The following is a 27891-nucleotide window of genomic DNA, read 5'->3' on the forward strand; positions in this document are numbered from 1 at the left end:
AGCAAGTGGCTGCGTGGTGCTGAGTTGCCAGCCGGGTTAAACCACGACAAATTATTAACAAGTATTTACAAATTAATGACTTGACCTTCTGCCCTTTTCCAAGTAGCGGAGTTGACCACATGAAAAGGTTTTCTAGACTTCAGCTGTAATAACTTAACTCTGTTATGGGATTCAGAATTTTTAAAAGAGCATTCAGGTATTTTATCCTATTAGTTAAGACTAAATGTACCAAATAAGAGTATGGTTTTTTTCTAGTGCTCAGTTACTTTTTTTAGTTTCCTGATGTTTTTAAAATTCTGCAGTACAAACCTTTTCCTGGCTATACGGCTAACATACAAAATACAAGTCCTCAATTCAGAATGGACAGCAGCATAGGATGTAGAAACACTGACCCCTTGGAAATGTTGCATTGACATCAGAATTGTATCTGTGAAATGTAAAGTTTGAAAAATGGCAGTATTTTAGCCCTGAATAGCTTTTCTCCTCACTCCACAAAAGGAAAATATGTATCCGTTCAAAAAGCTATCCCGTGTTCTGGAGCAACTTTATATGGATAAAAGACTACTCTGACTTTAAATATTTAAAGACAAAAAGGGGGGGGGGGGGGGAAAGTATCATTCATTATCAACTAAGGTTACCCCTTAATTTTCATGAAGAGAGGGGACAGAACATGCTTGAGCTATTGCATTTCTCTCTGTACAGTCACACACAAAACCTCAGTACAGAATCTATGCAACACGAAGTGACCAGAACTACACTTTCCCCTGAATGGGACACAGCAAGTTCATTCTTGTGGTTTGGTTCTTGATTGCCTCAAAACCTCATTGTGACAGCTTATCAAGCTGGAGCCTTAATTAATTCAAATATACAATTGTACACTTTTTAAAAAAACCCACGCTCGTAGAACAGCAAAACAGCTCCCTTTCTCTGAAAAACGCTTGTATGATATGACTTTAGACCCTCCAAGCTGCTAGCAGACCCAGACTGAAATAGAAATAAAAACATTAACCTTAACAAAATCTGTCGGTGACCCAAGATTTCATCTGGGGTGTTCAGTGCAAAAGCCAGACAGGAAATGTCACCATGAATCTACTTCTGCTGACACCATTTCGACAAACAATTCAGGCATTAGAAAATACTTCCATTGGAGTTACATTAGCCTCAGGAAAAACACTAACATCGAGCTGGGGGGGCAGGGGGCAACAAAAACCAAAAACCAGTTTCTGAGCAGAGATTGGTCACAAGCTGCTGCTGACTACTTAAAATCTTTGGAAAAACATACATGTGCACATCACTTCAATGGGGGACAGTTTGGGAAATTTTTGTTTTACTTAACATTAAATACAATGCAGCACTTTTAATGGAACAATAAAGCAAAAGTTAGTAAAGTAATAACTTCACAGTTCCCCACAGGCTGGAAGCAGCTCATCCTGGTATTGTTACCTAATATTACATTTGTTTTTTTATAAGCTTCTGAAGTACCAGGTCCCCTCCTCCCCCTGAACATGCCTCAAAACGTGTAGAGTATAAACATACTTAAAATATACTCAGATTAAGTCAGGAAATCTGAAGGCTCTGAGCTGGGACCTTAAATGCAATAGCTATAGAGTAAGACACCAACTTCAATGCTTGGAGAATGATCCTTCAATGCCTGAAGCGGATTTAAAATTCTTGTTACATAGGGGGATGCTTGAAGTTACAGTAACATGCAAAATTAATTCATCCTTAGCAAGAAACTCATCACACTTTGCAAATTCTTCTTTATCGCTACCGCTGTATCTGGTTGGAGAAATTTGAGATATTAGTTTAGAAATTTGGAACATATCCAAGGCTTTTGATATAGTTCCCCACAGCCTCCTTCTGAAGAAATTGATGTGTTATGGCCCAGACAAGTGGTCTGTGCAGTGGGTGGGGAATTAATTGGCTGGCAGGCTGCACCTGAAGGGTGGTGGTCAAGAGCTCTTTTTCTAACTGGGAACCTATCACAAGTGGGGTCCCCCAGGGATCAATATCAGGCCCAATGTTATTCAATATCTTCCTAAATCATCTGGATGATGGGATCAAGTGCAGCCTGATGAAGTTTGCAGATGACACCAAACTGGAGTGAGGAAGTAGATGCTCCAGAAGGGAGAGCCACCCTGCAGGAAGATCTGGATAAGCTGGAAGAGTGGGCTGACAAGAACCTTAGGAAGCTCAACACAGACAAGTGTAAAGTCTTGCACCTGGGAAAACACAATCCAGGAGTGCAGCACAGACTGGGATCCACCTGGCTGGAGAGCAGCTCTGTGGAAAAGCACCTGGGAGTCCCAGTGGACAACAAGCTCAATACAAGTGAGCAGTGTGCTGCTGGGGCCAAGGCGGCCAATAGGAGGTTGTATCAAAAAGCGCATCATCAGCAGAGATAAAGAAGTCATTATCACACTCTACTTGGTGCTTGTCAGGCCACACCTGGAACACTGCACACAGTTCTGGTCCCCACTATCCAAAAAAGGTGTGGACAGGCTGGAGGGGTTCCAGAGAAGGGCCACCAAGATAATTCAAGGACTGGGAAGCCTCTCAGCCGTATAAGGAAAGGCTGAGAGAGCTGGGTTTGCTCAGCCTAGAGAAAAGGAGGCTCAGCGGGGATCTCAGCACCATCTACCTGTATTTAAAGGGTGGCTACAAAGATGGAGACTCCCTTTTCACAAGGAGTCACATGGAAAAGACGAGGAGTAATGGATGCAAGTTAACCCAGAGAAGATTCCAACTGAATATGAGAGGAAAATTTTTCACAATGAGAACAGGCAACCATTGGAATAATCTCCCCAGTGAAGTGGTTGACTCCGCCACGTTGGACACTTTCAAGATGCAGCTGGACAGGGTGCTGGGCCATCTTGTCTAGACTGTGCTCTTGCCCAGAAAGGCTGGACCAGATGATCCTTGAAGTCCCTCCCAACCTGGTATTCTATGAATCTATGACCTTAAGACTAGATATCATCAGTTAAAAAGCATACTTGACAAACAGGAAATACTACATAAATAACTGAATTCTTGGGTCTGCTGCAAGTGGTGTGATTCACTACGAGAACTGCTTTGAAATGTTCAATTCAGAGTAATTTGCCGAGTAATAACTTGTCCACAAGAACATACTAACATTCAAACACACCCTACTAAAGCTAGGCTCCTTTGGGCACTGACGGTGCCACAGATCATTGCCTTACTTCACTTCTAACCAACATACATCTAAGTGTCCATCTTAAGATGCTCAACAGTCCAGCAGGGTCTGAAAGACCTATTTTGCCGTTATTTTCCACAGCCTTTTCAGCTCTATGCAGTGGCTTTAAGCCAAAAATCTTTATGCAACATGCAGCCTATATTTTGTTCCTTGTTCAGGAACAACTCATGCTTGCAGTACATGTTCCTCATTTCTCGGGTTTTTTTGGGTTGTTTTTTTGGTTTTTTTTTTGTTTGGGTTTTTTTTTGGTGCAATTTGCCTACGTCAAACACACACAATCTTTGTCTTTTTACAAATCTCAAGGAAACCATTTTGAACCTCTAAGGCCTGTTATTTTGAGGGAATCTGAGCATACTTTCGAAACTCTACAATTTTGCATACATGAGGTCTCAGCAGTTATTAACAACTTTTTCACTAGTAACAACAACCTTTGCAGTTGTATATCCTAGCTTAAGGCCTACAACTGCATTTTAAAAAAAAAAAAAAAAAAAGTCCAGAAGCAGTGGGTGTAGCATAAAGCCTTGTTTTAAAAGGAAAGTTTTCTAAGGCCTCTTATCCAGTTCTGGCCTGTTTATATCGACTTTCTGAAACTTTAAGGATTGGTAAGACACAGCAGAAGCACTTGAGCCTTAGCAACAGGCCGACCAAAGTTGTGTATTGGGATAAAGGGAACCAGCTCACTAGAAACAACACTACTGAACTCCGCTCAGCTCACACGAATGTATAAAGTCACACTGTGAATGTTTAATACACTAGCAAAATATTTATTTTATAATGATAAAACAGAAGTGAAGGATTTCTTTTTGGTGTGCACCAGTAATTGTAGTAAAAGAATAAGGGGATTAATGGACTCTTTATACATTACAATGACAAAAATTCATAAAGGTTAGCATCAAATTCAACTGTTCTCCATTTACAAGCATAAAACTTATCATAATACCCCCCAAACACATATATAAAGAATTATAGTTTTAAAATCTATAAAAAGTAAAAAATATACAGTCAGAAGATCTAACTCTTATTCAAATCTTTAATATAAAATTGTAAACATTTATTTACACAAAGGAAATGTGTATAACAAAATTTTGAGCACCCTTTTCAATTGAATTGTGGTTTTTGGAAGGCAGTGGATGTTGCACAGTGACACTCTCACCTTTCCTACCCAACCAAAACCGCAGTTTATAAATAAAGCCATGGGCGGCCGGCTAGGTACAGTTCAGGGGAGATACATTTTATTGCTCTAAAGCTGGAGCAAATGGGAAGCCCAAGTGCATATATAGACAGCGACATGTTAAAGGGCACAAAGGCAAAGCCCAGCCCTACTCATGCACCTATGGTACATCTAAACTATATTTTCATTTCCATTGAACTGTTTCAACTTTATTACAGTGATACCATATTTCCAACAGTCTGATCCCATTATGCGGACAGGGACCAAAGCCAGAAGTGAGGGCTGGTTTTCCTACCAGGTTAAATGCTGTTTGGATCCTGTTCACATATGAAGACCAATGGGCATTATAAGCCAGTTTGCCCAGAATCACACTTAATTTTACTTCAACAGTACCATAAAAAGGCCCTGTCATCCAATTTAGATGCCTTCCTGAACAAACCCTCTGGTCAAGCAGGGCCATATCTACCTTAGCTTCCAGAAACAGTGGAGGAAAGAGTACATCTGCATTTTCCTGGACATTTAGCTGGATCACCTTTTTGGTAGTAATGCAAACAGCAGATGTTCCTTTCCTCCAATTAAGAACTCACACTGGATGGATTGTATTTTGACTTACTCGGAACAAAGCCCGTGTGCAAAATCTACTGGAAAACATAGCAGATTTCACCACAACCTAAACAGGGATGAAAGAAAAGCTGAATCCTACTACCCTGTTATTTCTCTCAAGTGTTTGTAAGGGGGAGAAAAAACTAGTGACACTGAAGGACAAGGATGTCACTTGAAATTATGAGGTCCCAAGCACCCCCAACAGGAAGGGAAGGCACACTGGTGCTAAGTTAACCCTTAAAAATAAAATTACAGCAAATGCTCCTTCCCCTGCCATTGCTAGTTTATATCTATATTGTTCTAATGACACTTACCTTGGACCAGTTTTTGGTTTAACTTAATAGTAAGCCAAACTCACTAGCTCTTTGCTTAGATTGCCAGTATAAGAAAAGTTAGCATCATTTATTGGCAGCTCAACTACTTATTCTAGAAAACATCAGAGGTGTCAACAACCAAAGTCACTAACACCTTCGTCTTCCCATCCAAAGACAATCTTTATGTTATCTTTTCACAAGCTCTATGAGGGGATTAAGTCTGCTTCAGCGAAGTTTTATCTACTATTCAACAGTGGGATCCACTGATCAACGCACATCTTTCACCAACAGTTCAACATTATACAATATCAAATCTGTTCAACAGGGTGTAATTCATCCACACTAGGTAAGTGTGCTGGACAAACCATGTTCCACGCATATTTGGAAAGGGTTAAAGTATTAGTGTTAAAAAGCAGTTTTTAAAAGTGCAAATTGTCTCATAAAGGAGCTGCAGATACAGTAAAATATTTTCCTTCTTTGAAATCAATTATCCTTCACTTCCCTTCACCCACTCTGGAAAAAAAACCCTCGTATACATCTCTGCAGTGCAGGAAACTCCTGAAGAAGCCAGCTGGTGTTGAAGGAAATTGCTTTTAAATCACAATGCTGGGTTTGCTGAGAAAGTTTAAAGTTTTCCAAAAAAGTGGATTTAAAAGGGAAGAGGTATTTGTGCATTTAACAAAAGCTTTCAACTTTATTTTCATATTAAAATGAAGGTTAAGGCAAGGTGGTTTGTTGGTGGATACGGGATTTTTTTTGGTAGAAAGTAAGGACTTTGGAACACTGACTGTTCCCCTTGTGGTTTTTGTCCTTTCTGGGACTGACCCAAACATATGGATAAGAGGTCTCCTTGGGCTGAGCTGAAAAACCAGCATCTGCTTCAAGGGGTATTACAGAAGTAAATCCACCAGTCTATAGAAAGATTATCAAACTCATAACCCAGTATCAAAAAAAAAAAAAAAGTATTTAAAGGGGGGAGACTTCCATATTGGAGCGACCCTGATACAAGTGTTCTCCCAGGCTGCCTGTGCTATTACTGCTAATAAGGACTTTTCACCTCTCAGCCAATTTCTTTTTTACTCATTTTTATCCTGAAGTGACAAAGTCTTGTGCTCACTAGATCACTGCTAACTTTGGGGAATGAACTGATCTCAAAAGTTAGTTTTACTTTTTACAATAAAGAAAACTAGATGAGCTGTCACGAAGCAAAGCCTTCATTTAAATACAACTACCTTTGGAAATAAGTTATGAAGAAATAGGTGCAAAGTAAATGGCTTTACAATTCATGTTAAACCTACTATACTTTAAAAGTTCTCCCATAAGAAATTCCCCCTTTAAACACAGCAAGGTATAAGCCAAGAGCTGTGCCTCTCTACAACAGAGTGCAAACTGCAGCTTTAAAGACTACAATCTATTAAGACAACTACCTAGACTAACTGGCCAAGTTTTAATACTTTCATCTATCACCAGCATCTAGAAATATTTACGGTGAAATATCACTTGCTTATTGAGAGTACAGGCACATGCTTCAGCGATGGGGAAAAGAAACAATTCAAAACGTTCTGCAAGCGTATTCAGGTGCATACAGCCTCTTCTCAATTAAAGAGTCAGAAGTTTGATGGACAGTACAATAATAGCCTGTCAAGCTATGAACAAATAATGATTGCAATTAATAGCTGCAGAAGACTAAGCCCTAAACACAATCTGTGCAACTATTTGCTTTCTTTCTGCACTATTTCTGTGGAATTTTGTTTTATTTTTAAATAATTTAAAAAATTAATTTTAGAACACTGCAAGTGAAGTTTCTGAAAGGCTGGCTAGGATGCGCACAATTATTTTTTTTTTGACCTGTTCAAGTGCGCGACTCCTTAGAGACACCAAGACAAAGCGCACTGTTCCTGCAGACCTGCTTGGTGCACCATTACCGTGGATCAACACTCATTGAGAAGCAGCTCCAGTCCCTTTCCCAACCGTTTACCTCTACTGCCTGCAAGTCTCCTCAATGCCACAGGTTTTTTGGTCCAAGTGTTGTTTATATTTCATGAAATAATTAAAAAAGTAGAAACCCCACCCCCCGCCCCATTTTAATGAGTTCCTAACAACTCATCCAAATCATTCATCCACTCCTCTGAAGTCCTGTTTTTCAGCAAAGAGTCTATCAGATCTGTGTCACCAGTTAAGTTCTGAAGTCCATTATTGCCCGACTGGCTGCTGTAGGCAAAAGGCAGCTCTTGACTGGTTGTCCTCACAGGGTACCCTTGACTACAGTGCAGATTACCTCTGTTGGGCATTTGCTGATTTGGATTCTGGTTGAAAGCATTCAGATCCGGAACAGTCTGGTTCATGCCAGGCAAGACTTGCTGTGAGGGTACCTGCTGTTGTGTAGGTAGGTTTGTCCGCTGCTGCGCACCTAAAGATGATGACAACATCTGCCCAGAGACTGCAGCATTCATAGAGGTCATTGGTCTGCTGGTGCTTAGGCTTACCTGAGGCATTCCTTGGGCAAACTGTTGATTGGCCATTTTTAGATGAGTTTGCTGCATGTGGAAAGAGGAGCTGGCAGTAAATGGTCCTAAGCCACTGTTTGCTTGTGTCTGGTTGTTAATATTAGGGATACCTTGGTGTTGCCAAGATGGATTTTGAGCCCCCATAGCAGCTGGTACTCTTGCCATCTGTGGCTTCGATAAGGTTGCATTCAGTGCACCTTTATTGTGCTGCTGAGAAATACTTGAGTTTGCCAAGGTATTCTGCCCATACCCAGCAGGAACAGCAGCGCCCTGGCCCAAGCTGCCTTGTCTCTGCATCGGTGGCTGTCCATTGGCACTTTGTGTTGCATGCTGGGGAACCATTTGTGTCATACTAGACGCCAAGTTGTATAATCCCCCTCGCTGAATGTTTTGCATATTGGTATACTGAGTCACCCCCCGATCCTGCTGACTGGAGCCCGACTGCAGTGGAGGAACAGAACTGTGTCCAGGTGCCATCTGAATCATGTTCTGGGTCTGAGGAAACATCCGTGGACTACTGGAGCTGGACTGTCCTAAATTACTCACCCCGGGCATGGCTGAAGATGACCCTGAAACACACAGAAATACTTTGTACATTAAATGCTCGGTTCAACCAAAGCCAAACTAGGCTTGTAGACAGTATAATCCAGAATGGAGGTGCAGCTGCATTTGTATAAACCAATCTATGCAACCAACACACAGCAGTACTTTAATTAAAGAGTGTCAACTGTTGCTCCAGTTAGCACCTCCACCTTGATCTCAAACGCAGGTATGCCAATGTCTTAAAAAAGTTTGAATACCACTTCTAAGAACTCAGCATCATCAACTTAAAAAAAAAAAATTAAACTTTAAAGGCAGGACTCTGATATTTCTTTGTGAACAAAGGTATACACACATACTTTGAAGTGCATGCACAATTTGCTAGGCTGTTAAAAAATACCACTTACTGCACACACACATTGTCAGTTACTCCGTGCATACATTGTATATCTCTTATCATACAACCGTAGGGTTTCCAGTCCTGTGTTTTCCCAATTCCAGAAATTTCTTCTATTTTACGTAACTTTCAGAAGTTTTTGGTCAAGTATCTTTTGGACTTCCACAATGAAATATTTGCTATGTTAATATGCAATGCTAATAACCAGCAAGATTTGCAAAAATAAGTCTTCTCAGCAAACCAAAAAAAGTCCCTTGTTCTTGTAAATTCTGGTGAAAAAAGTTTCTTCCTGTAGAAGAAACAGCCCCCTGCTTAAAGCAAAAAAAGATTAGAAAAGCACTGTGAAGTGTAATACATATAATTCCCCCTCCGTTTCTTACAGTCGACCAAGGGAAACCTACCTACACTAGTACTTTCTCTACTTTCAAACCAAAAAGCTACAGATTTCTTTCATATGTTAAGACAGCTGAGGAATATTGACTCTCCATTACTATTAATTCAATTTGATTCAAATAGCTTCAAATTATATTGAATTAATTATCAACAAACCACACCATAAACCCACCAATTTTACGGGGGGCGAGGGGGTGGATGGGTGTGGGAAGAGTCTTACTGGAACACTACAGTGAAGAGGTAGTACACATACCAGGATTTAAGAAGCAAAAAAGTTACAATCGAAACTAATAGTTTTAATAATACTGTTCATTAGAGCAAAACATACTCCAACAGGTGCACTACTGTATTTCTGTATAAAACTGGCAGGAGAAAAAAAAATGTTTCAGTGCAATATTTGAAGGATGCTGCTGATCACCGTGTTAACACACAATCCTTTTGTATCAATATGAAGTTTTTTCAGTCGAGTAACAAAACCCAGTCATAGCTCTACTAGACACTGCATAGTCACAAAGACTGTCAGAATGAGAGTATTGCATTTCTATTTGCATCTCTTCCCTTCAGTATTTATTTCTGAGGGAACATTGAGTAAGGAAATAAAACAAAGGGAATAAGCACTTTTTTGTACTCTAGGTTTATGAAAAAAAGAGAAGTGGCTTCTTGATGCCCTGCTAAGTAAGGATTTTTCAGGTAAGGAGATGAATTTTTACTGTTCTCTAGTTATGCCACATTTGTGAAGCTATTCCAGGTTAAAGGTAACAACGTCTTCTATTTATCAGCATTAACGCACTGAAGACATACCACGCTGCTTCTCCTACAGAAAAAACCACGTAGGACACTAAAATGTAATGAAGAGAATTCAAATTGCATTCCTTTCTGAAGGTAGCAGAGATAAGAATACTAGAGAATTTTAAACTCGTCCTAGTAGATGAGAGAAATAATACATCACTTATTTTTCTTTAACAAAGACCTGCAATAGATCTAAGCAGTAGTGATGTTAGGCTTCAGACAAAAACCTGAATCCTAGTATGTGAAAGTTAAGGAGAATTTACAATCTGTAAAGGGAAGCGGTAGTAAAAAAGTACTTGAGAACCATAAGGTACTTAAGAATTTTACCCATTTCCAAAGGAATACTAAGAATCAGAAGCTTAAGTTGTCTGAGATATCTGGGACAGGGGAAGCTGTTAATTTGCAACTGAATCAGAATACAGGCCTAAAGTTTTTAAAAGCACAGTGATGTGGAAAGATGTTGTGATGAACTAATTAAAAGCTATCCAATCCAGGAAATTTAAACACACTTCCTTTTTTTTTTCCCTGGTATTTCTTCTGCCATTATTTCAATTGCCATGTTTGCTTACCTGTGAACTGTCCAACCTGTTGCTGGTACAGATTCTGCGATTGATCCTGGTATTGCGGAGGTGGTCGAGTCAAATGCCGCTGTAGCTGTTGCTCTTGCTGCTGCCGCTGTTTCTCCTAGAAAAGGTCCAATGCAAGACAATTAGAAAACAAGTCAAGCTTTTTCCAAGGGTGAGTATTTTGGATAAATACAAGCTATCTGCATGCTTTTATGCGGAGCTGGTAATTACAGGGGCTTCTGCAGTTTTAAAGTCACTTCAGACCTTTGTTCTCAAGGTTCAAACACAGTCAATTTAATCTGACAAGTGACAAGAGTAAGAACTTAAGAGACAACAGCACATGTCACAGAGTGAAGCCTTTAAAACACTAAAAATCTGAGCTGTTAAGTCTTTTAGTCAGTAACATAATCAACAGGCATTTTTAGCAATACTCTAAAGACACTAACAGACACAAAAAGAGCTAAAGTGAGCGTGTATAAAAAAAATCCATACACACTTTTTTGCTCCTTACCCCCAGATCAATTTATTTTAGACCTCTCTTCAGAAATTAAAGTCATAAATACCAACGTTACACAGAAAAGAAAGAATTGAACATGCGAATATTTTCTAGCCCTTGTTTTCAAAAATTAAAAAAAAACTATACACAAACCCTTACATACCACAGGTTTTCCTAGAAGATTATGGAAAACTGCAGAACTAAGTTTATAACAGAAACTATACAAGTTTTTTTACCACTGTTCAAAAACATTTTCTTAACAGAGCACCAATCAATTGAAACAAACCCTACTAATGATTCAAAATAACCTTGCCTCTTTAAAAGCACTTTCAACCCATACCTACTTTAGGATAAAAACATTTGGAAAATAAGATAACCAAATTTCCTATTAGGAAACTTTTGGGGAAAATCAAATTTAAAGCCTTGAGGGGACTGTTGAGAACATATGTACAATGCATTAACAGCACACTCAGAGATCCTGACAGCGTAAACAGCCAACGGGCTGCTTTTACAGTACGAAACGTAAAGGCATAGCATTTCTGACTCTTCTTCCACATGTATCTTCAACCGGACTGAAATTGTGAGGTAACTAAGTAGTGATACAATGCACACCTACCTACTTACCTAAAGGGCACAGAAGGGGACAGAAATTCCCTTCCAAGAATACTGAGGTAGAGACAAGCAGTAAGCCTTTAAGGAAGGGACTAGTGCAGCGTAACAAATAGGCATACATATTACTACCGTCCTTTTGAAATGCCTACAGCTAAGAAGCTGTTGAGACACGAAGAGGAATGAAGAGGGCAGGCTGCTTGACAGAAAGGACCTGCTACTTGCAGGACCAGTCAAACCTGAAAGAGGCTGACCACAGAAGCCAAGGAGAGATGCCACAGTTCTGAGAGAAACCAAGAGCTGCAGAACCTGGCGGGGCAGGGGGTAGGAAAAAAAAAAAATGCAGAATACCAAATGCAAAAAACCCCAAAGCTTTAGAGTGGTAGGGAATGGCACTGAAGCTACTTGAAACTGTAATTCTCCTGCAAAATAGAGATCAACTGATTCAGAAATCCTTCTGTAAAGCTACAGAAATCCTTCTGTAAAGCTACATCCATTATCATGTGTATCCAAAGAAATAAATACCAAATTAGAATGCTAACAAGATCTAGCTTGACTGGGCAGCACAAGGCCAAGAAGTGCAGCAAATGCAATACCCAAGCCTGTTCAGTTCCAAGGCAAAGCTACTCCTTACTGGGGATCAGAGTCCAGGTTATCACTATACAGAGATGCAAGATGTACATTGTTTGAGATACGCTATTTATCACCCTGTTAATATACCACCCCACTGTTCAGAGAGGTCTGATGTGTGTTAGGTCCATTACGTAGCTAAGGAAACCTACTGAGCCACAGCTCTAAGAGCTCTACATAATCACCATGCACCAGTGGTGCAAAAGTACAAGCAGGGTGCCAGCACCCCATATTTCCTTTCTCCCCACCTTCTTTCAAAGAGTACCTGTTTGTTAACATTTTGGGAGAGTAACGAGTAATTTTTGCCATTTGGTATTAAATAACAAAGTGTCAAAACCTGGATAATTTACTAAAAAGTACTGGATTTATTTATGTAAGTTTATAGATCACAGAAATCATACAGGAAAACATTATTTTACTGAAGATTTGGCCATTCTTTCTCTTCAGTCTTTGATAGTGTATTTATCAACATAAGCAATATTTCCACCACACTATTCCCTTAGCATAAATCGTATTTTTACCCAAATTTCTTTACCAATGTTCATACAATTGTCTTTAAAACATTGCCAAGCACATTCTCTTGTTTTTACCCACATCAGGTCAAGAACTGAAGAGGCTTTTCTGTCACCTTAATCTAGTCCTCAATTTTAACACAAGTCTCTAAGCAATCAAAAATGCCATTACCTAGGACTTGGCACAGCCATAGCTCCACAATACTGCAGATTCTACTACTCTCTTCCCCTGAATATGCGCTCCCCAACCAAGATTGCACGTGTTTTCCATTCAGAGGAGACTGTATCATTTTCTCCTCTCTTAAAGCTTCTGATGGACAGTTGCTGCAATACAAGTTAAGGTGTTCACACACACACAGAACGATTACCTGACCTTCCCTCACCATGCCAATTTTCCAAACTATTACTACAGTGAAAATCCTATCTACCAGGATAACTCCCAACTTTAAAGTTGAGAACATTGAGATCTATGACCTTTTAACAGTGCTGAAAATTAAGAAAATTACACATTCCCAACTGTTATTAGTTGAAGGACTCCAGAGCATTTAATTTTTAATTTTTTTTTTTTTTTTAAATTCTCAGGGATAAATGCAGTTCACTTTTTTTATTTCATTAAGCCACTGGTTCTTTTTTTTTTTCCTCCCATTATCCTCAAAGACAACGCTCCTCCCTCCCCCTCCCCCCTGTTATCCTCAAAGACAAAACTCTTCAGCTGTACAGATCACTACATTTTTTTCCAGATCTGAATACCAGGTTCTCCCTGGGTTTCACAAACTTTCTTTGAAATTCATCTTCCCCTTCCTCCATACCAGATACTAATAGTTTCTCTGTACATGCAGTGCCAGTGCCTGGAACATGCCTGCATGGACTTTTAAAAATGCATAAAAGCTTATTCCCAGCTGAAAGACTTGCAAAAGTTTTAAAGCTTGCAAAGGTTCACACAATGAGCCTGCTCCCTGAGAGAGGCTAAAGCAGCTTTCTGCTGTCTGACGGAGTTAAATTTTTTTTGGCAGGATGAGATGCAAGTTGGATGCAGACATCTAATTGTTTTCTCCAAATAAACAAGTGAAAGATGTTTTAAATTTTTAAATATCATCTGCTGTGGATCTCACAGGGAAGAAAGGCATAGGCACAATGAGCTTACAGAGTCCCCTGCTCATCGCTTCCATTTTTAAAGCTCTACAGAATACATCAACAGTATCACAACTTTGTATTTTATTTTTGCTCTGATTTAATTTGCCTTTCTTCTTTCACAAAGAATTACACCACCGCTGATATGATATCTTCTCTCCACATAGTTCGTTTTCACACTACTCAATGCTACCCATTTTATGCTCCTCATTCATCACAGTGCCTTGTAACAACAGAAAAAATAAGCCTTGCCAATCAAGTGCTATCAATGTGTTTGGGTTACTTTTCTAGAAACATACAACAGCAATTATACTTATGATACCAAAGCGCCTTGCAGTTTACATTCCTTATTTTGTAATGTGATAACTATTCAACAAGATCTCAAATGCTGTTTCAATCCAAAGCAAAGCAGCGCAAAAAAAGAAAGACTGGTGGCCCCTCTCACCTGCTCAGCCAAAAGATGTTGCTGTCTCTGCTCCATTAGGAACTGCTGCTTCTGTTGCTCCAAGAGCAAGTGCTTTTGTTGCTGCTCTCTCTGCTTCTGCTGGTCCATCAGAATTTGGTGTTGCTTCATCACTGCTGCTTGCTGCTGATTGCTGAGATAAGGTGAGTTGCTGTGGTTACCTGCCATGGAAACGTTGGGGGCCTGGGCACCCATGCCAGGGCCCGGGACAGAAACGGGAACACGAGGAACGTTAGGAGAAGGGTTTTGATCCTGTAGAATACAGAAGAAGTGCCATGAGTTACAGAAAGAGGTTAGCTCATCAGAACTTAGAAACTGTATGTAGTTACACAGATGAGGAAAGGCAACTTCATGGTGACGACCACAATTTGAGTTAATTTTAATCATTTTACAGGATAAGGAAGAGACTTTATAAACAATGTCTACACGGGGAAGGGAATCGCAACACATCTCAAAAAACAAGAAATTGTCAATTATTGCTTATTTGGACATTTACACTACTTAATAAAAATTAGGTCGGTTCCTTGTATTTTGCCATCTTTATGCGATAGCTTCTTCACTTGTGAACCTTCTAACAGAAATGGCAAAGTGTGATACAGTTTCCAGTTCAGCTAATTAAAGACAGCCAAAACCCCATTTATAAAGTGCCAGACACGGAAGTGGCAGTTCGGAGTTAAGGTCAGAAGCTCCACAGCTTTCAGGAACAGAGGCTTTAACTTCAGTCTCAAAGTACCAGCTCAAACAGGTGAGTATAGCCCCGTGTGCTTCTGCTCAGCCAGAGGAATGGGCACCAGTTACAAACAGCAATTAAAACACATCAACTTCAGTTAACTCTGGTAGCAGCTTTTCAAGCTACATTTTGAATTTTCATTATACAGAACATTTATTTAAATCCTGCCTCTTCTATCAATATTTAATTCAGCAAGTGTTTATGCCTCCCCTCCTAAAGTTTCTTTTTTTACTACCAGAATACTTACTATTTGCAGGTAAAGGGGAAGAAGGCTATCACTGATCAAAATGAGTCTTAATGTATTTTTCCAGCAATCCAGCCATCACCATGTTCCACAAGGAAAAACACTACTACAGATAAGCCTGTTACTACTAGCTTTTCATAAGGCTGCTTTTTTTGGAGATTGGAACTTGGGATAAGCAAAAATAACACAGAATATTATCATTCAAGATCTGATACTGTCCTCTTTGTACCAGCAAATCCACTTGAAATTTGACAATTTTCATCATTTTTAAGCACAGTTCAGCCTCCGCTCTAATTACACAAACACACACTACTTTCAAGTTCAGAATTCAGTTAATGGGTTCAGCTGTTGGTTCTCACTCTCTGGAGTTTCATAAGAAATAATGAGCCAAATATAGGCAATACTGTGCTAAGTTGTTCTATATGCAAGCTTTCGAGAAACTCTCCACAAGAGTTTATCAGTATTTCTGTTAATTCAGTGCAACTGTGCCAGCGTAGCTGCAAGGGCACCGTCATGTTTTTCAGTGGGGGGGGGAGATGCGACATACACAATTTCCCCTTCTTCCACCAAAATGTCACTAGATTGTTACTTCTGCTAGCTTTTAAAGAGATTAATTTTTTTTTTTTGCCTTATGAAGCACACATTGAACTCAGATTTTATTTTTTTTTTTGTGTATCAGTGTGGTCTTTATCACAGACCAATCAGATTTTTATCTATTGAGTTTTTTGTTTTGTTTTGGGAACATACCACTAGAGTTGGATCTCCAACAGCTTTTGCTAGAGGAGCTTTAATCCTTATAACAAAGACCTCTTTTCTCAACAAACCTAGTATGTGCACTGCAGGCACATGTTACAGAAGCCCAACGAGTCCATACCTCCATCCACTACATAAGTTTTCACCTGCAGCATACCTGTAGTATCACTCATATATAAGGCAAAGAAGCAACACGTGGAATTTTACTTTACAGGAAAACCTGAAGTGTATTGCTTCAAGCAAACCAGTATTATCTACAAGTCATTCTTAAAGGTATATTTCTCTCCTATCCCATACTTCCCCAAACCCCAGAGACTTAACCAATAACAAATTCTTAGATTTGAAAAGCCCCAAGGAACACCCCAAAGAAATCAGGAATGCAGCCCTCACTTCCATCTCTCTTCAAAAAAGCAGCAACCAAAGGCATGTCTTTTTATAGTAAGCCAACTCTGACACAAGTAGGGACTAAAAAGAAGGTAAAGAAACCAAAGCTTCTTTGAGAACACTGTTTAACACTACAGTTTTACATGAGTTATTTTAGGCAAAAGTTTACAAAGCATCTATTTATCTTTGTAAGTAGAAGTTTCTATGAAGCGTGACAATTTCTTGCCCACAAAGTATATTAAGCTGGAAATCACACATTACCATGTGACCTAGAACCAAGTGTTAAAAACTGTTCCCAGTGCAAAACAGAGTTCTTGATTCTTGTCTCAGTTTATTGCATATTATAATTTTCTTATTTAAGATCATGCAGCAACTGTTTTGAAGCAGTACCAAGTAATCTGTACTCTAGCCTTACCTATCCAACACCCTCTTGCAAAACCTTAAATCTGCTACTAAACAAAGGTAACAAAAAATCAGAACATTCACCTGACTGTGCGGTAGTCGGTAGGCAATGTTTCCAGACTTGGGTTTCAACAGGATCATCCCATTTTGGTCATCGCTCACGTGAGACAGCGGTGGCTGCTGGCGCTGTTGTATGTATGCCAACATGGGAGTCTTGTTCTGAGCAGGTATGGTAACCCCCTGTTCACATTCTGCTTTGTAATGTGAAAGAGGTTTGGTGTTCCCATAGTCCAGCATAGCGCCTTGACTATTCACAGGGTTCTGGTTCAAGCTGTTTTGCTGATGACCTAAAATGTTCACATGGTAACTGCCTCCAGCTCTTGGTGAGCTTTTATTTCCCATATTAGGCATCATGAGTTTCTGATTGTTGAAGTCTGACTGGTAAACTGATGGGCTGGTGGGATTTTCCATGGTATATGGGACAGCCAGTGGACTATGAGAAGGCCCAGACTGTTGCCACGTAGACAGCTGATTTGTCTGGTGGACTTGGGAAGCTTGCTGCTGGTTCTGCAACATCTGGTCTCTCTTCTGCTTGGCAGCAATCTGCTGAAGTTGATGAGCAGAAGACATCTCTTTGGCACTTCCTGCGCCCTTCCCAGGTAACAAGACATTGGGGAGAGGCCTCTGGACATTCTGAGAGTGGTTTGATGCCTGCATGACAGGCTGATTAGGATTTTCAGTCATTGACTGACTGGAAGACTGAAAAATCGCCTGAGAACTACCAACCGCTGGAGAAGCAGCACTTACAGGTACAGAAGCAGCACCAATAAATGCTGGACCTGATGAAGTGGATCTCACCTGGGGAGATCCCATCTGTTCCTGTTCAAAGGGTGCTGGGGAAAACTCAGTCTTTATGTTAATATCTTGTGGCAATGGAGTCTGTGCAGCTGAATTTGAAGAATCTGCATCTTTTTTCTCTTCAAAGTCTTCATTAAAGAGATCCTTCATGTCTTCATCGGGCACTGATCTATTAAGCTCCTCAATAAGTTCCTTCCATTCTTGCTCATTAAGATTAAGATCAGGCATCAAGTTATTCTGAGATATAGAACCCCCTGTTCCAGCAATCATACATGGAAGATCATCCACAGGCTCCTGCTTCAGTTCTTTGTTCAAACTCAGAGGAAATGAGTCATCAGCATCACCACCTCCATTCATTTGCAGGCTGGAATCTGGAAGACACTTCTTGCTGATGCCATCTAGCCCCATCGGATGTTTTCCATTGAGTTGCAAGGTATCTCCGCTGCCAGATTTCTTGTCAAGATGATGGAGTGGAGACACAGGGGGCATTCCATTGGAAGAACCACTCACTCCACCCAGACCATCATCACGACGGAGTTTCTTGGACACAGAAAATACATCACCATAGCCATTCTGCTGGTCTCCATTCTGAGGGGAAGCAGCACTATCAAGCTTTCTTTTCACAGTCTCATGGAGCTGCTGAAGAAAAGGAAGGTTTTAGTTATTTAGTTTTATGTTTCATGGATTAGGATTTTTGTTTCTTGCTAGAACATTGTCTAGCTCTGAATATAACATTTTAGGAAAAAAAAAAAGGTTAAAAAAGTGTTACATCTTTGCTTTGATAAGATTTGTTTTACCAGTCATCACATGAGATTACTTCCCTCACTGTAATCTCTTAGGGTACACTTTCAAAAATATGTACTACATCAACCACAGAACCCTCCTTCAAACAAAACCAAAAGCTGTACTTTGCAACAACAAAAAGTTGAGAAATGGCCATGAACTGCAATAATTATGATTTTCCTATTCAAAATGAAAAAAAAATAAAAACTGAAGCGTGTTAAGATTCAAATTTTAAATGAGAATAAACCCCTGTATTTCATTTGGCCCACGTACACACTGTATAATTGTTCTCTAAGACTGCTTTATGAAGCAGTCTCACATTTAAATATTTAAAGAGAACCATTTTGCTTGTGATTATAGTTTCTGGCGAAGAATTACGTATATAAATTTTGTGCACAATCATTTCTTGCACTAAAGCAAAACCAGTCTGTCACTAAGCGACCAGTGTTTCACACTTCTGTAAAATGCAATTCAGAGTTCAGTCAATTCTACCACAGCAGAGTAAGTTTATTCCTTCCCTCTTTTCTCCTGAAGTATTTGCCACCTGCTCCTCCCTGCACGATGACCACCAGAGCCCCAACCAGCACAACAGTTGGCTTCTCCTAGCTAGTGAACACACACATTCTTTTTCTTGTAGTGCCACCTAGAAGCAACCAGAGGATACAGCAACAGTTTTACAACCAGAGCTTAAGAGCCGTTGTCCAGCTTATCTTTCCTGGCAGCATTCTTTCAAATATAAAGTTCTTTTTCAACTGACCTCAAAAATATCTGAAAACAGGATTCATGCACTGATCAAAGATGACTATAAACTTTTCCTTCCCTCAGGGGCATTCTGTAAAAAAAGTTGTGCTTTGCTTGTGCTGGAATGCTACAGCAACACAGACAAACCTGTAGAGCAGAGATGCTGCTCGAATAAGAGCAGGGCAGTTACAGAGGGCAAGCTCCCATCAGCTGCCCTGACCTGTATGAGACACTTTTGTACACTCAGCAGGACACACGAGGAGAAACCCCACAGAAAGCCACCATGTCTGAAGCGTGGTTCACTGAACAACAGTTCTCTCAGATGGCACAAAAGCAGTTCATTAAACCAACCTCAAGATAAGTATGCTTATTTTAATATTACTTGCAGTCTCCACAATGCAGTCCACTAACCCTTGAGGAAAACTCTCTTGTCCAAGAACAAACAGGGGGAACCTCAAGATCTCACCACTCAGGCAAGAAGTTGTATGTAGGGCCAGCATAAATTATCAGAAGAATTTTACAGCACTTGCCCGGGCAACAGCATTCTTTGATTTAAGGACAGGAAGACTGGTTCACAGGTACTTGTTGTCATTTTTTTTTTTTTAAATACTGTACAGTGAGCTGATCTTCAGAAAAAACACTATCTGTTTAATGCTTGCATAGGTAGCAGCAAAATCTTATTTGTATCTGAGGGATAGACTGTAGCTTCCCAGGAGACTATTAGCTTCTAGGTTGTTCGTGGAAATAGCAGCAGAGCAGTGAGATCAGCAGAAGGCCTAGTCAGACAAGGCAAGGTACGCATTTGGAAAGGAGGCTGGAACACAAATTCTCTTAATCTGAACATTAGGTCTACAGCTTGGAGCGGCAGATCTAGAGTGAATTTTTCAAATACCGACTTGAAGGAATAATGGAAATTTACTTTTTTGTAAAAAGGCAAAACAACAGAAAGCAAGGAAGCCTCAACTCAATCGCAACATATGAGTTTCAGCAAGCTTCCCGTTGCTTACTTAATACTCCAACTAGGAAAACCGAAGCTCAAGGCGGAAGAGTAACTTGCCCGAGGTCGTAACATGAGTCAATCACTCAAAGTTTGGGAATGGATCCTCCTTGGTTCTAAATGATTAGAGGGAAAACACACTCCCTGAAAACTGACATACAAGTAATAACTTAGTTTCGTACACAAAACAGAATATATGCCCATTGGGGTCACTGCTGTAATTATAATTCACATAGACAACTCAAGGCAACTAGGATTTTGTAGCATTATAGCTATAATTGCACAAAGCTCTTCACAGGCTGTAAAACCCACCTAGGATGCTGGACAAACATTCCAGAAGTTAATCTGTCCCAAGGTCTTTGCCACTGTACTACAGCATTCGCAATATATGCAGCTAACTAGCCTAAATTCAGATCATCCATGCTTATAAGCCACAGTTACTGTAGTCTTGAAGAAGACACAGACCCCTAATAACCATCGCAGGCTCTTTCCATCAACGAAAACGCGTAGGAGCTTTCATATCAGTTTTAACAGTTATACAGTTATAACGCTCAGATATCTGATTCTTGGTGACATCTTGACTTTAGTTGCTCTAGACAAAGACCTCCTTTCACCTAAAACTACATTCCTTTGTCAAAAAAGGAGATTAAAGAAAAAATAACTTTAATAAATTCACAAATTAAGTAAAATTTGGGGGTGACTGCTTCCATCATTGCTTCACCTCAGCCAAACATAAGATTGATTACTCGAAAGATACCCTACCTGTACATGACAGCCAATAGACATGTAGGAAAGAAGAAAATCTGCTTATCTTCTCCCCATATCAGAAAAGATTGAGCTCAGTTTGTAACCAGGACACTTACCTTCTGAGCTTTAGAAGCTATTTACCAACTGCATTTGCATCCTACTTCACTTTTCACACTAAACAGAGCCAAAAGTATACTCTGATATTGCAGCGTAAGTCTACACTGTGACTGTTGTCTATCTATAATACACCCAGCTATACAGCTTAAAGCTAACCTAGTAACAGTGTTCCACTTTCCACCTCCTTCCCTCTTTCAAGAAAAGACAGTGCCATAAAAATTTCTGGAAGCCAAAAGTTACAGGTTACTTTCTCCTCTGCCATTGGAAATATACCCTGATACCTTCTCTTTACTCATGTTTAATTTTGAGTAACAGAACCTGAAATTCCCACACCAAATACATTCGTATAACTACTCTGCAAATAATGCAACTTCCTCTTGTGAAATTCCTTTCTTATATGCATTTCTTACATACTATCTCAGCTCTTCATTTCATAACAGAAAAAGAAATATTAAATTCAGTTCTTCCCCTATTTGTCTGTGTCTACCCAAATAATCTGGTTTTGGGGGAGAAAACAAGGAGCATGCAAGATACAAGTCAGACTGCAAGCTATCTACATCTCAAGCTGCTCCAACAGAGTTCTTAAGGCAAGAAAAACCTGTTCTCTTCTGCTAAAATTAAAAAAAAAACAAACCCAACAAACCAAAACTGACAAAGTAAAGCATAGCTTGCTACTAAGAAAATCCCTTTACCTTTAATTTTATTGTCCACTATCATTCTGTAAGGCACAGTGGCCCTCTGATATGCTGTCCATGTTCTCCTAGCAGAATCAATCAGTTTTATTTATAACACAGGAGAGAAGTCAATCCCTTCCATTGTCACAAGATCAGATGCCGAAATGTATTCCCATTTTCTCAACTCCTCAACTTCCCCCAAAAAAATGAACCTCCAAGATCTCTGCTATTTAGCTTTGCCTAAAAGTATTACCCCAAAGGATTTATCCAAAGTACTTAAGCCAATACAGGAACAGTGCAAAGAAAGGGACGTAAGCAGGCCTCAGTCCTTTGGCCCAAGACAGGACATACAGTTTCTCAAAGAGCCACTGAAGAGCCATAGGCTACACCTCCTCCACATCACATCATCAGAGCTGCATTTTATTCATGTGAGCAAAGTAGACAGTCTTCACCATGGTAATGAACACACTTAACTTGGCAGGAGCACACACACAAATCAGGCCATAACTATAGATTCCTCACGTGAGGAACACAAACTGATAAAACCCAGGTGTCATCCATCACAACGAAGGGGGTGTCCAAACCAAGCAGCCTCTGATCATATAATTTACAGTACACACAGGCTATACTTGACTAGGACACAGGACTATGATGCTGGAGATGGGTGTATGCCCAGCCAAACAACACCGCTTCTATCAGAAAACAGACAGCACACAATTAATTTTTATAAGCTATATTCAGTCTCTGTCTTAAACCCACCCGTTTTACCACAGTGATGCTCAGCCGTATTGCGTTTTTAATTCAGGGGCAAGTTGGCAGACTTCATAAAAGCTGTCCACAAACTCTGACTGAAGCCCAGCAAGAAGAAATTGGAAAAGCTTTAAAACTTAGCACTGTCAGAGTTCAAACCTCCAGAGTCCAGTGCAGTGCTCTCTTAACTGCCTTGGTGGGAAAGGGGCATGAATCACTGATCAAAACAGTGGCACAAAGTTCTTCTGGGGTTTTGTTGTCAGTTTGTTTGTTTAATTTTAAAAAGAGAAGATTATTCCAGGAATCAAAACATCAGTGTGAAACACTCAATACCTGAAACTAGTTTTAGATAAGAATCTGAAACCAATGACATTTCAATGCATTAGAACTTAACAAGCACGTAAGGTTAGTTCACATTGTTCATTTGAAAGCAAGACATCCTTCACAATGCAGAAGTTTTAAAGTGAGGACAGCTGACTAAACTACTTTTGTAAAAATCCAGTAATCTGTTATACTTTGAGACCTGTAACTGAAGACGGTAGGTCTATAAAGATATATATGAAATAGGAACTGTATGCAAGTTTCATTTTTCTGAAAAAATACCTACTGAACATGGCAGGAACAAAACCTTAAAAAAATCTGGTTCTTATACCGCACCTTTTAGGCTCTGCATAATGTTCAGTTTTTTTAAGCATCTGTTATAGAGATTAAAATTTTCTTACAGGATTCAACAGAACTTTAATTTTTTATATCGTATTTGGAATAAGTTTACTGTGTCAGTCTCCGAATTAAGTTATGAAATACCAGCAAGAGAAATACAACACTGGTCACTTTCAAAGAAGAAACGCTGCATCACTCTAGAAACATTATTAAAAATCTAGTTCCAATGTGCCTCCTAGCTAGATACCACTATCCTCACCTAGAAGGGGAAACCAAAATAGAATATATCTGGTTTTCTGCCATGCAAGCAGTAGTACTGCAGCACAGATAACCTCAGGCCAAGGACAGGAGCAACAAAGATGACAACCTCTTAAGCTGGAACAACAATGCATATATCAGAAATCGCAGTGTACGAATTTTTGATAGAAAACATAATATTTTGACCACACGACATAGTAAGAACTCCCCATGTACTGTGCATCTACCCACAGCTTCCAGATCCCCCACAAGGAAAGCATTTTATTACTCAATGTGTTCCTGCATTCCACTGTGTTGTCAGAACCAAACCACTGGACTAATTTTAATTTTGACTTTTACTTTAATTCCAGAAGACTTTTGTATTTGGGTGACTGCCTGCTGGAGTGAAGAAGGGCTATGGATATGCACGTCTATAAATATCCCAGGCCTGCGTTAGTCACAAGGGGCAGCTTCTGCTACAGGAATTGTTCTGCTGAATCAAAAAAAACTGCTGTGCCTTCAGCTGCAATGCCGGATCCTCCACCTCACTTGAACTTGGAACAGCAGCAGCAGATCAGTCACTCCCAGATCCTTACAATTTAGCAAGCATCACTGCATATCTAACTAATCTAGTACGGGAAATGTTTCAAACGTACAACAATTCCTTACACAGAATTAAAAGGAGACAAAGAAAAACCTGTCTGAGTTGTTGGGCAACAAACTATCAGACTTGTCAGCAAAACCAAACAATGGTGGCAAGACTACATTGCACTATAGCTATGTAAAAATAACGTGGAAATAATTTGCTATTTTTGTGGTAAAACATCATTTCACAATTTAACACCCCTATACCACAGCTTACACAAAAATCAGGTCTTCTGAACTGTTAGTGTACCAGTTTGACCTTCGTTAGTGGAATGTTATTAATGCTCATCAGTACAACCCAGGCAATTTATTCCCTTTAATTTATTACTTTAGGTCTTTTCAACCAAGAAACATTGCATTGCTCTCCTTATACTTAAATTTCTTTTTAGACTTTTTACTTGGCTTAAATTGGAACTTACCTATTACTAACGTAAAAACTTCTATCGCTCCCAAATAAATGCTGGTCTGCTCTTCAGCTTTAACACAAGCATTCCCAAGACAGGCCACCAACTAGTCCTTCTCTGCTCATTCCAGAAATACTGTTTGTGGCTTTGTGGCAGTCCTAGATTAAGCAAGCCATCTACAAAACCGCTCTCAGGTGGGGAAAAACTCAGTAAGAAACAGGGAGTGGGTCTCCTCCCAGGAGATCACATCATAAAACATGGAGTGGAGATAAAAATCCAGATCTTGCCATTGTCATTCCTGTGTCAAGGGAACACTCTCTGTTCAGCGATACATTATGTCATCATCTATCAGAGAAATAGAAGGAAGCCAACCTTTCTAGTACAGAGAATTTAAACAGCGTATTAGAATGAACTTTCTCCAATCAGAGCCTAGAAGAAAGGAAAAAATGTGCTAGGGGACAAGACCTTTCTCTTCCCAACTGCCTTGTTTCTCAAAAATGTAAGATTAACACAAGGGGCAATACAATATCCAAACACTAAGCATCTTCTACTTTGAATATAGTCTAATAATGTCATCTTAAACAACAGAAATACGAAGTAAATTTCAACATTTGAATTTCCCATTAAATAACGGCCTCAAAATCTAAAAAAAATAGGAGGCTAATATGGTTTTCATCTTTTTCCTCAAATGAAGGACAGACCTACATGGTGCACAAGGTATTTCTGTATCAATACTGCATTCTCTTGGTTTCTGTGGTTCAAATCTTAGAGCTGCTTAGTAAGAAAACAAAGGATGAACCTGCCCCTTACTTCTGCTTGTAAACAGGATCCATCCAGCTCCAGGATCTAAAACAGAGAAAAGACTAATGGAAGAGAAAATATCCGATTTTGGCCACATGAAAAAAATCCTATGAGACGTTAACAAGGAAGTGGCAGTGCTACCCTGTTCCCCATGACTATTCCGAATTTGCAGAAGATGCTCTGAAGTACAGCACCTAGGAGTGCACACACTGTCCATGCTTGTGGCAGTGTAGCCTCACGTCCTTCTACTACGAGCCCTCAGATGATAGATCACAAATCCTTTACATTTACCTGAGTTCCTTTCTCTTTCAAGGATCAAAATAAATGCTTCATTAACTTTTCAATACAAAGTACCAGTTTCCAAGAGAAGATTCATATGCAGCTTACATGGAAAACTCTGCATCGTAACAGCAGTGATAGCTGATACGACGCATGTCTCACTGATCCAGCAGCATTCTTTTGAAAGGAACGTGTCCAGCATATTTTAAAACAAGATAATTTTGGTGTTCATCCAAACTTTATTGAATATTGTAAACCAAACCCACGTCCTTCCCATACAAAGCACAGCTACATGATTGCTAGGGGTAAAATACCAACCTAGAGAGGTACCTTTTATGCCAAAGCAATGGAAGTAGCAGCAGAGGGGTTTTGGGGGTGGTGGGTTTGTTTGTTTGTTTCTTTCCCCCAAACTTGAATTACTAAGCAAATCAACTTTATACCCTAGTAACAAAGCAATGAATCAGCAGCTGCAATTAAGCTTACAGTCATGTATCCTAGGAAGGAAACAGCAGGCCAGCACGAGGAAGAGTCATTCATACACTAAAACCCTCTTCTGTTGTGTAAATTGGCCACTGGCAGCAGCTTCCTGTACAAGAAGGGCTTCCCCAGATGTGCATCGTATTTCAGAACCTCACTGCTGTTGAAAGTCCTTATTATAATGGCTGCTAATCAGATCAAATCCACATCCAAAGCCATTTAAAAGAAACAACACCAATGAATCAAAGGCATCTTTCTTTTAGAAGATCAATATGAAGACTTGTGGTGGCAGTTTAAGCAACAGGATTTGACATGCTAAAGAGCTCTGTGTGTAACAAAAATACATATTATCAATGGATAGAGCCCCATATGCAAAAAGCCTTAGAGCCCAGGCAGGAAATAAATAGAAATCCCACCAAGTCTTTAGATTATAAAGTATGAGTTTAAGTAATTTTTGTTCTGACACAAGTTTACATTCAAGATCAGTCTACTAACACTAAACAACAGTTACCTGGAAAGTTTTACAGAATCACTGTCAGGAAGGCACAAGGTTTCCTCTCTTCCTCAAAGACTCTTCTTTAACAACCATCTGAAGTGCTCTAACTGTCACAAGTACCTTAGTCTTCAGAAAAGTCAGTATGTCCTAGGTTTTCATATATATATTAGCAAGAATAGAAAACAGCTCAGCTAAATAACATTTTCAGTTCGTCTTGTAAATACTACAAACTGCACACATGCTGTCTAGTACTAATTACATTAAAGCTGACATCAATGTGCCTGATGTTTCGCTATTTCACATCATGTTTGGTCATACCCAAATATACAGTAAGCTCTATCATGAGTCCATTTTAAAAACTGCAACTAAATGAAGTCCAAGACAGCAGAGGATCACATCCTCCTTCGCTTCTAACCTGATCAAACACAAATACCGTCTTAAAAATATGATTTCATCTATATGGTAACCTGGAAATGCCTCAGGTTAACCCAGTATCCCGTTTTAAAGACACTCAGAACAGTACTGTATCATTTTCATACAGGTCACCATTTAGCAATACCTGGTTTTAAGAAAGACAAGCATTAAGGCAGGCAACATTTAGAAGGTTATCCTACTAACCTACATTACTGACAGGTTAGCACACAGCAGTGTATTTGAAGTGCTCAGAATACATTAAGCAATAGCTATCTTGATATACAAACAGGGCTGTATAAATATATCCTGACAACGAGAAATGCTAGAGAAGCCAGAGAATCATTAAGAGTTTGAGCTAAGCCAATTTTTAATGAGCGGAGTAGGATTCCCACAGTGTTCACACCCACTAGAGTGGCAAAGAAGCAGCTGCCTTTCCACTGAAATTGTTTCCAATATGTACCAGAATTAATAGACACGTTATTTGTCTTAAAGATTCCCCCACAGTAACAAACATATCCTTATCAAGTGACTCCACTAAGCCCCGACAGCCTAAACTGAAGACATAAGCAAGCAAACAAAAAATCCAAAGCCACCGCAGTATTAATGCTCCCCTAAGTTTCTGCGGGGACGTTTTAGGTGAGTTAGCCAGAAATATAACTCACAGAACACTACTCTGAATTACTGTAGCCATCACAGAAGGCCACCCCCTATTCCGACCTCTACAGGCAGCAGTTTTTATGTCCTCTTCCAACCCTCAAAGGTGACGACAGAGAAAATAAAACAGCACCCATCAGCTGCGAAGTCGTACTAGAGCAGACACGAGTCCTCCACAAAGCAACACCAACCTCGCCCTCCCGCCACCGGCCATCGCACCCGCCGAGAGCGCTTGTTTTCCTTCCTGCACCCAGTGCCAGCTCCCGGGGAGAGGTCCCGGTGCCAGCCGGGCACCAGCACGCCGCCCGC

The 27891-nt window shown here is 39.8% G+C and overlaps 1 protein-coding gene across 1 annotated transcript in view; it reads right to left on the reverse strand.

Annotated features, from left to right (window-relative positions):
• MAML1 (mastermind like transcriptional coactivator 1) overlaps positions 1 to 21013 on the reverse strand; it is a 31446-nt gene extending 10433 nt beyond the window's left edge. The window contains exons 1-5 of the mRNA XM_009641199.2: positions 20990 to 21013; positions 16933 to 18345; positions 14318 to 14587; positions 10498 to 10612; positions 7789 to 8378 (exon numbers count right to left, since the gene is read on the reverse strand). Of these exons, the coding sequence (XP_009639494.2) occupies positions 7789 to 8378; positions 10498 to 10612; positions 14318 to 14587; positions 16933 to 18345; positions 20990 to 21013 (2412 nt within the window). The remainder of the gene's footprint in view (positions 1 to 7788; positions 8379 to 10497; positions 10613 to 14317; positions 14588 to 16932; positions 18346 to 20989) is intronic.
• Between the last annotated feature and the right edge of the window lie 6878 nt (positions 21014 to 27891).

Source organism: Egretta garzetta, unplaced genomic scaffold (assembly GCF_000687185.1).
Source record: "Egretta garzetta isolate BGI_Z169 unplaced genomic scaffold, ASM68718v1 scaffold26, whole genome shotgun sequence".
Taxonomy (NCBI): Eukaryota; Metazoa; Chordata; class Aves; order Pelecaniformes; family Ardeidae; genus Egretta; species Egretta garzetta.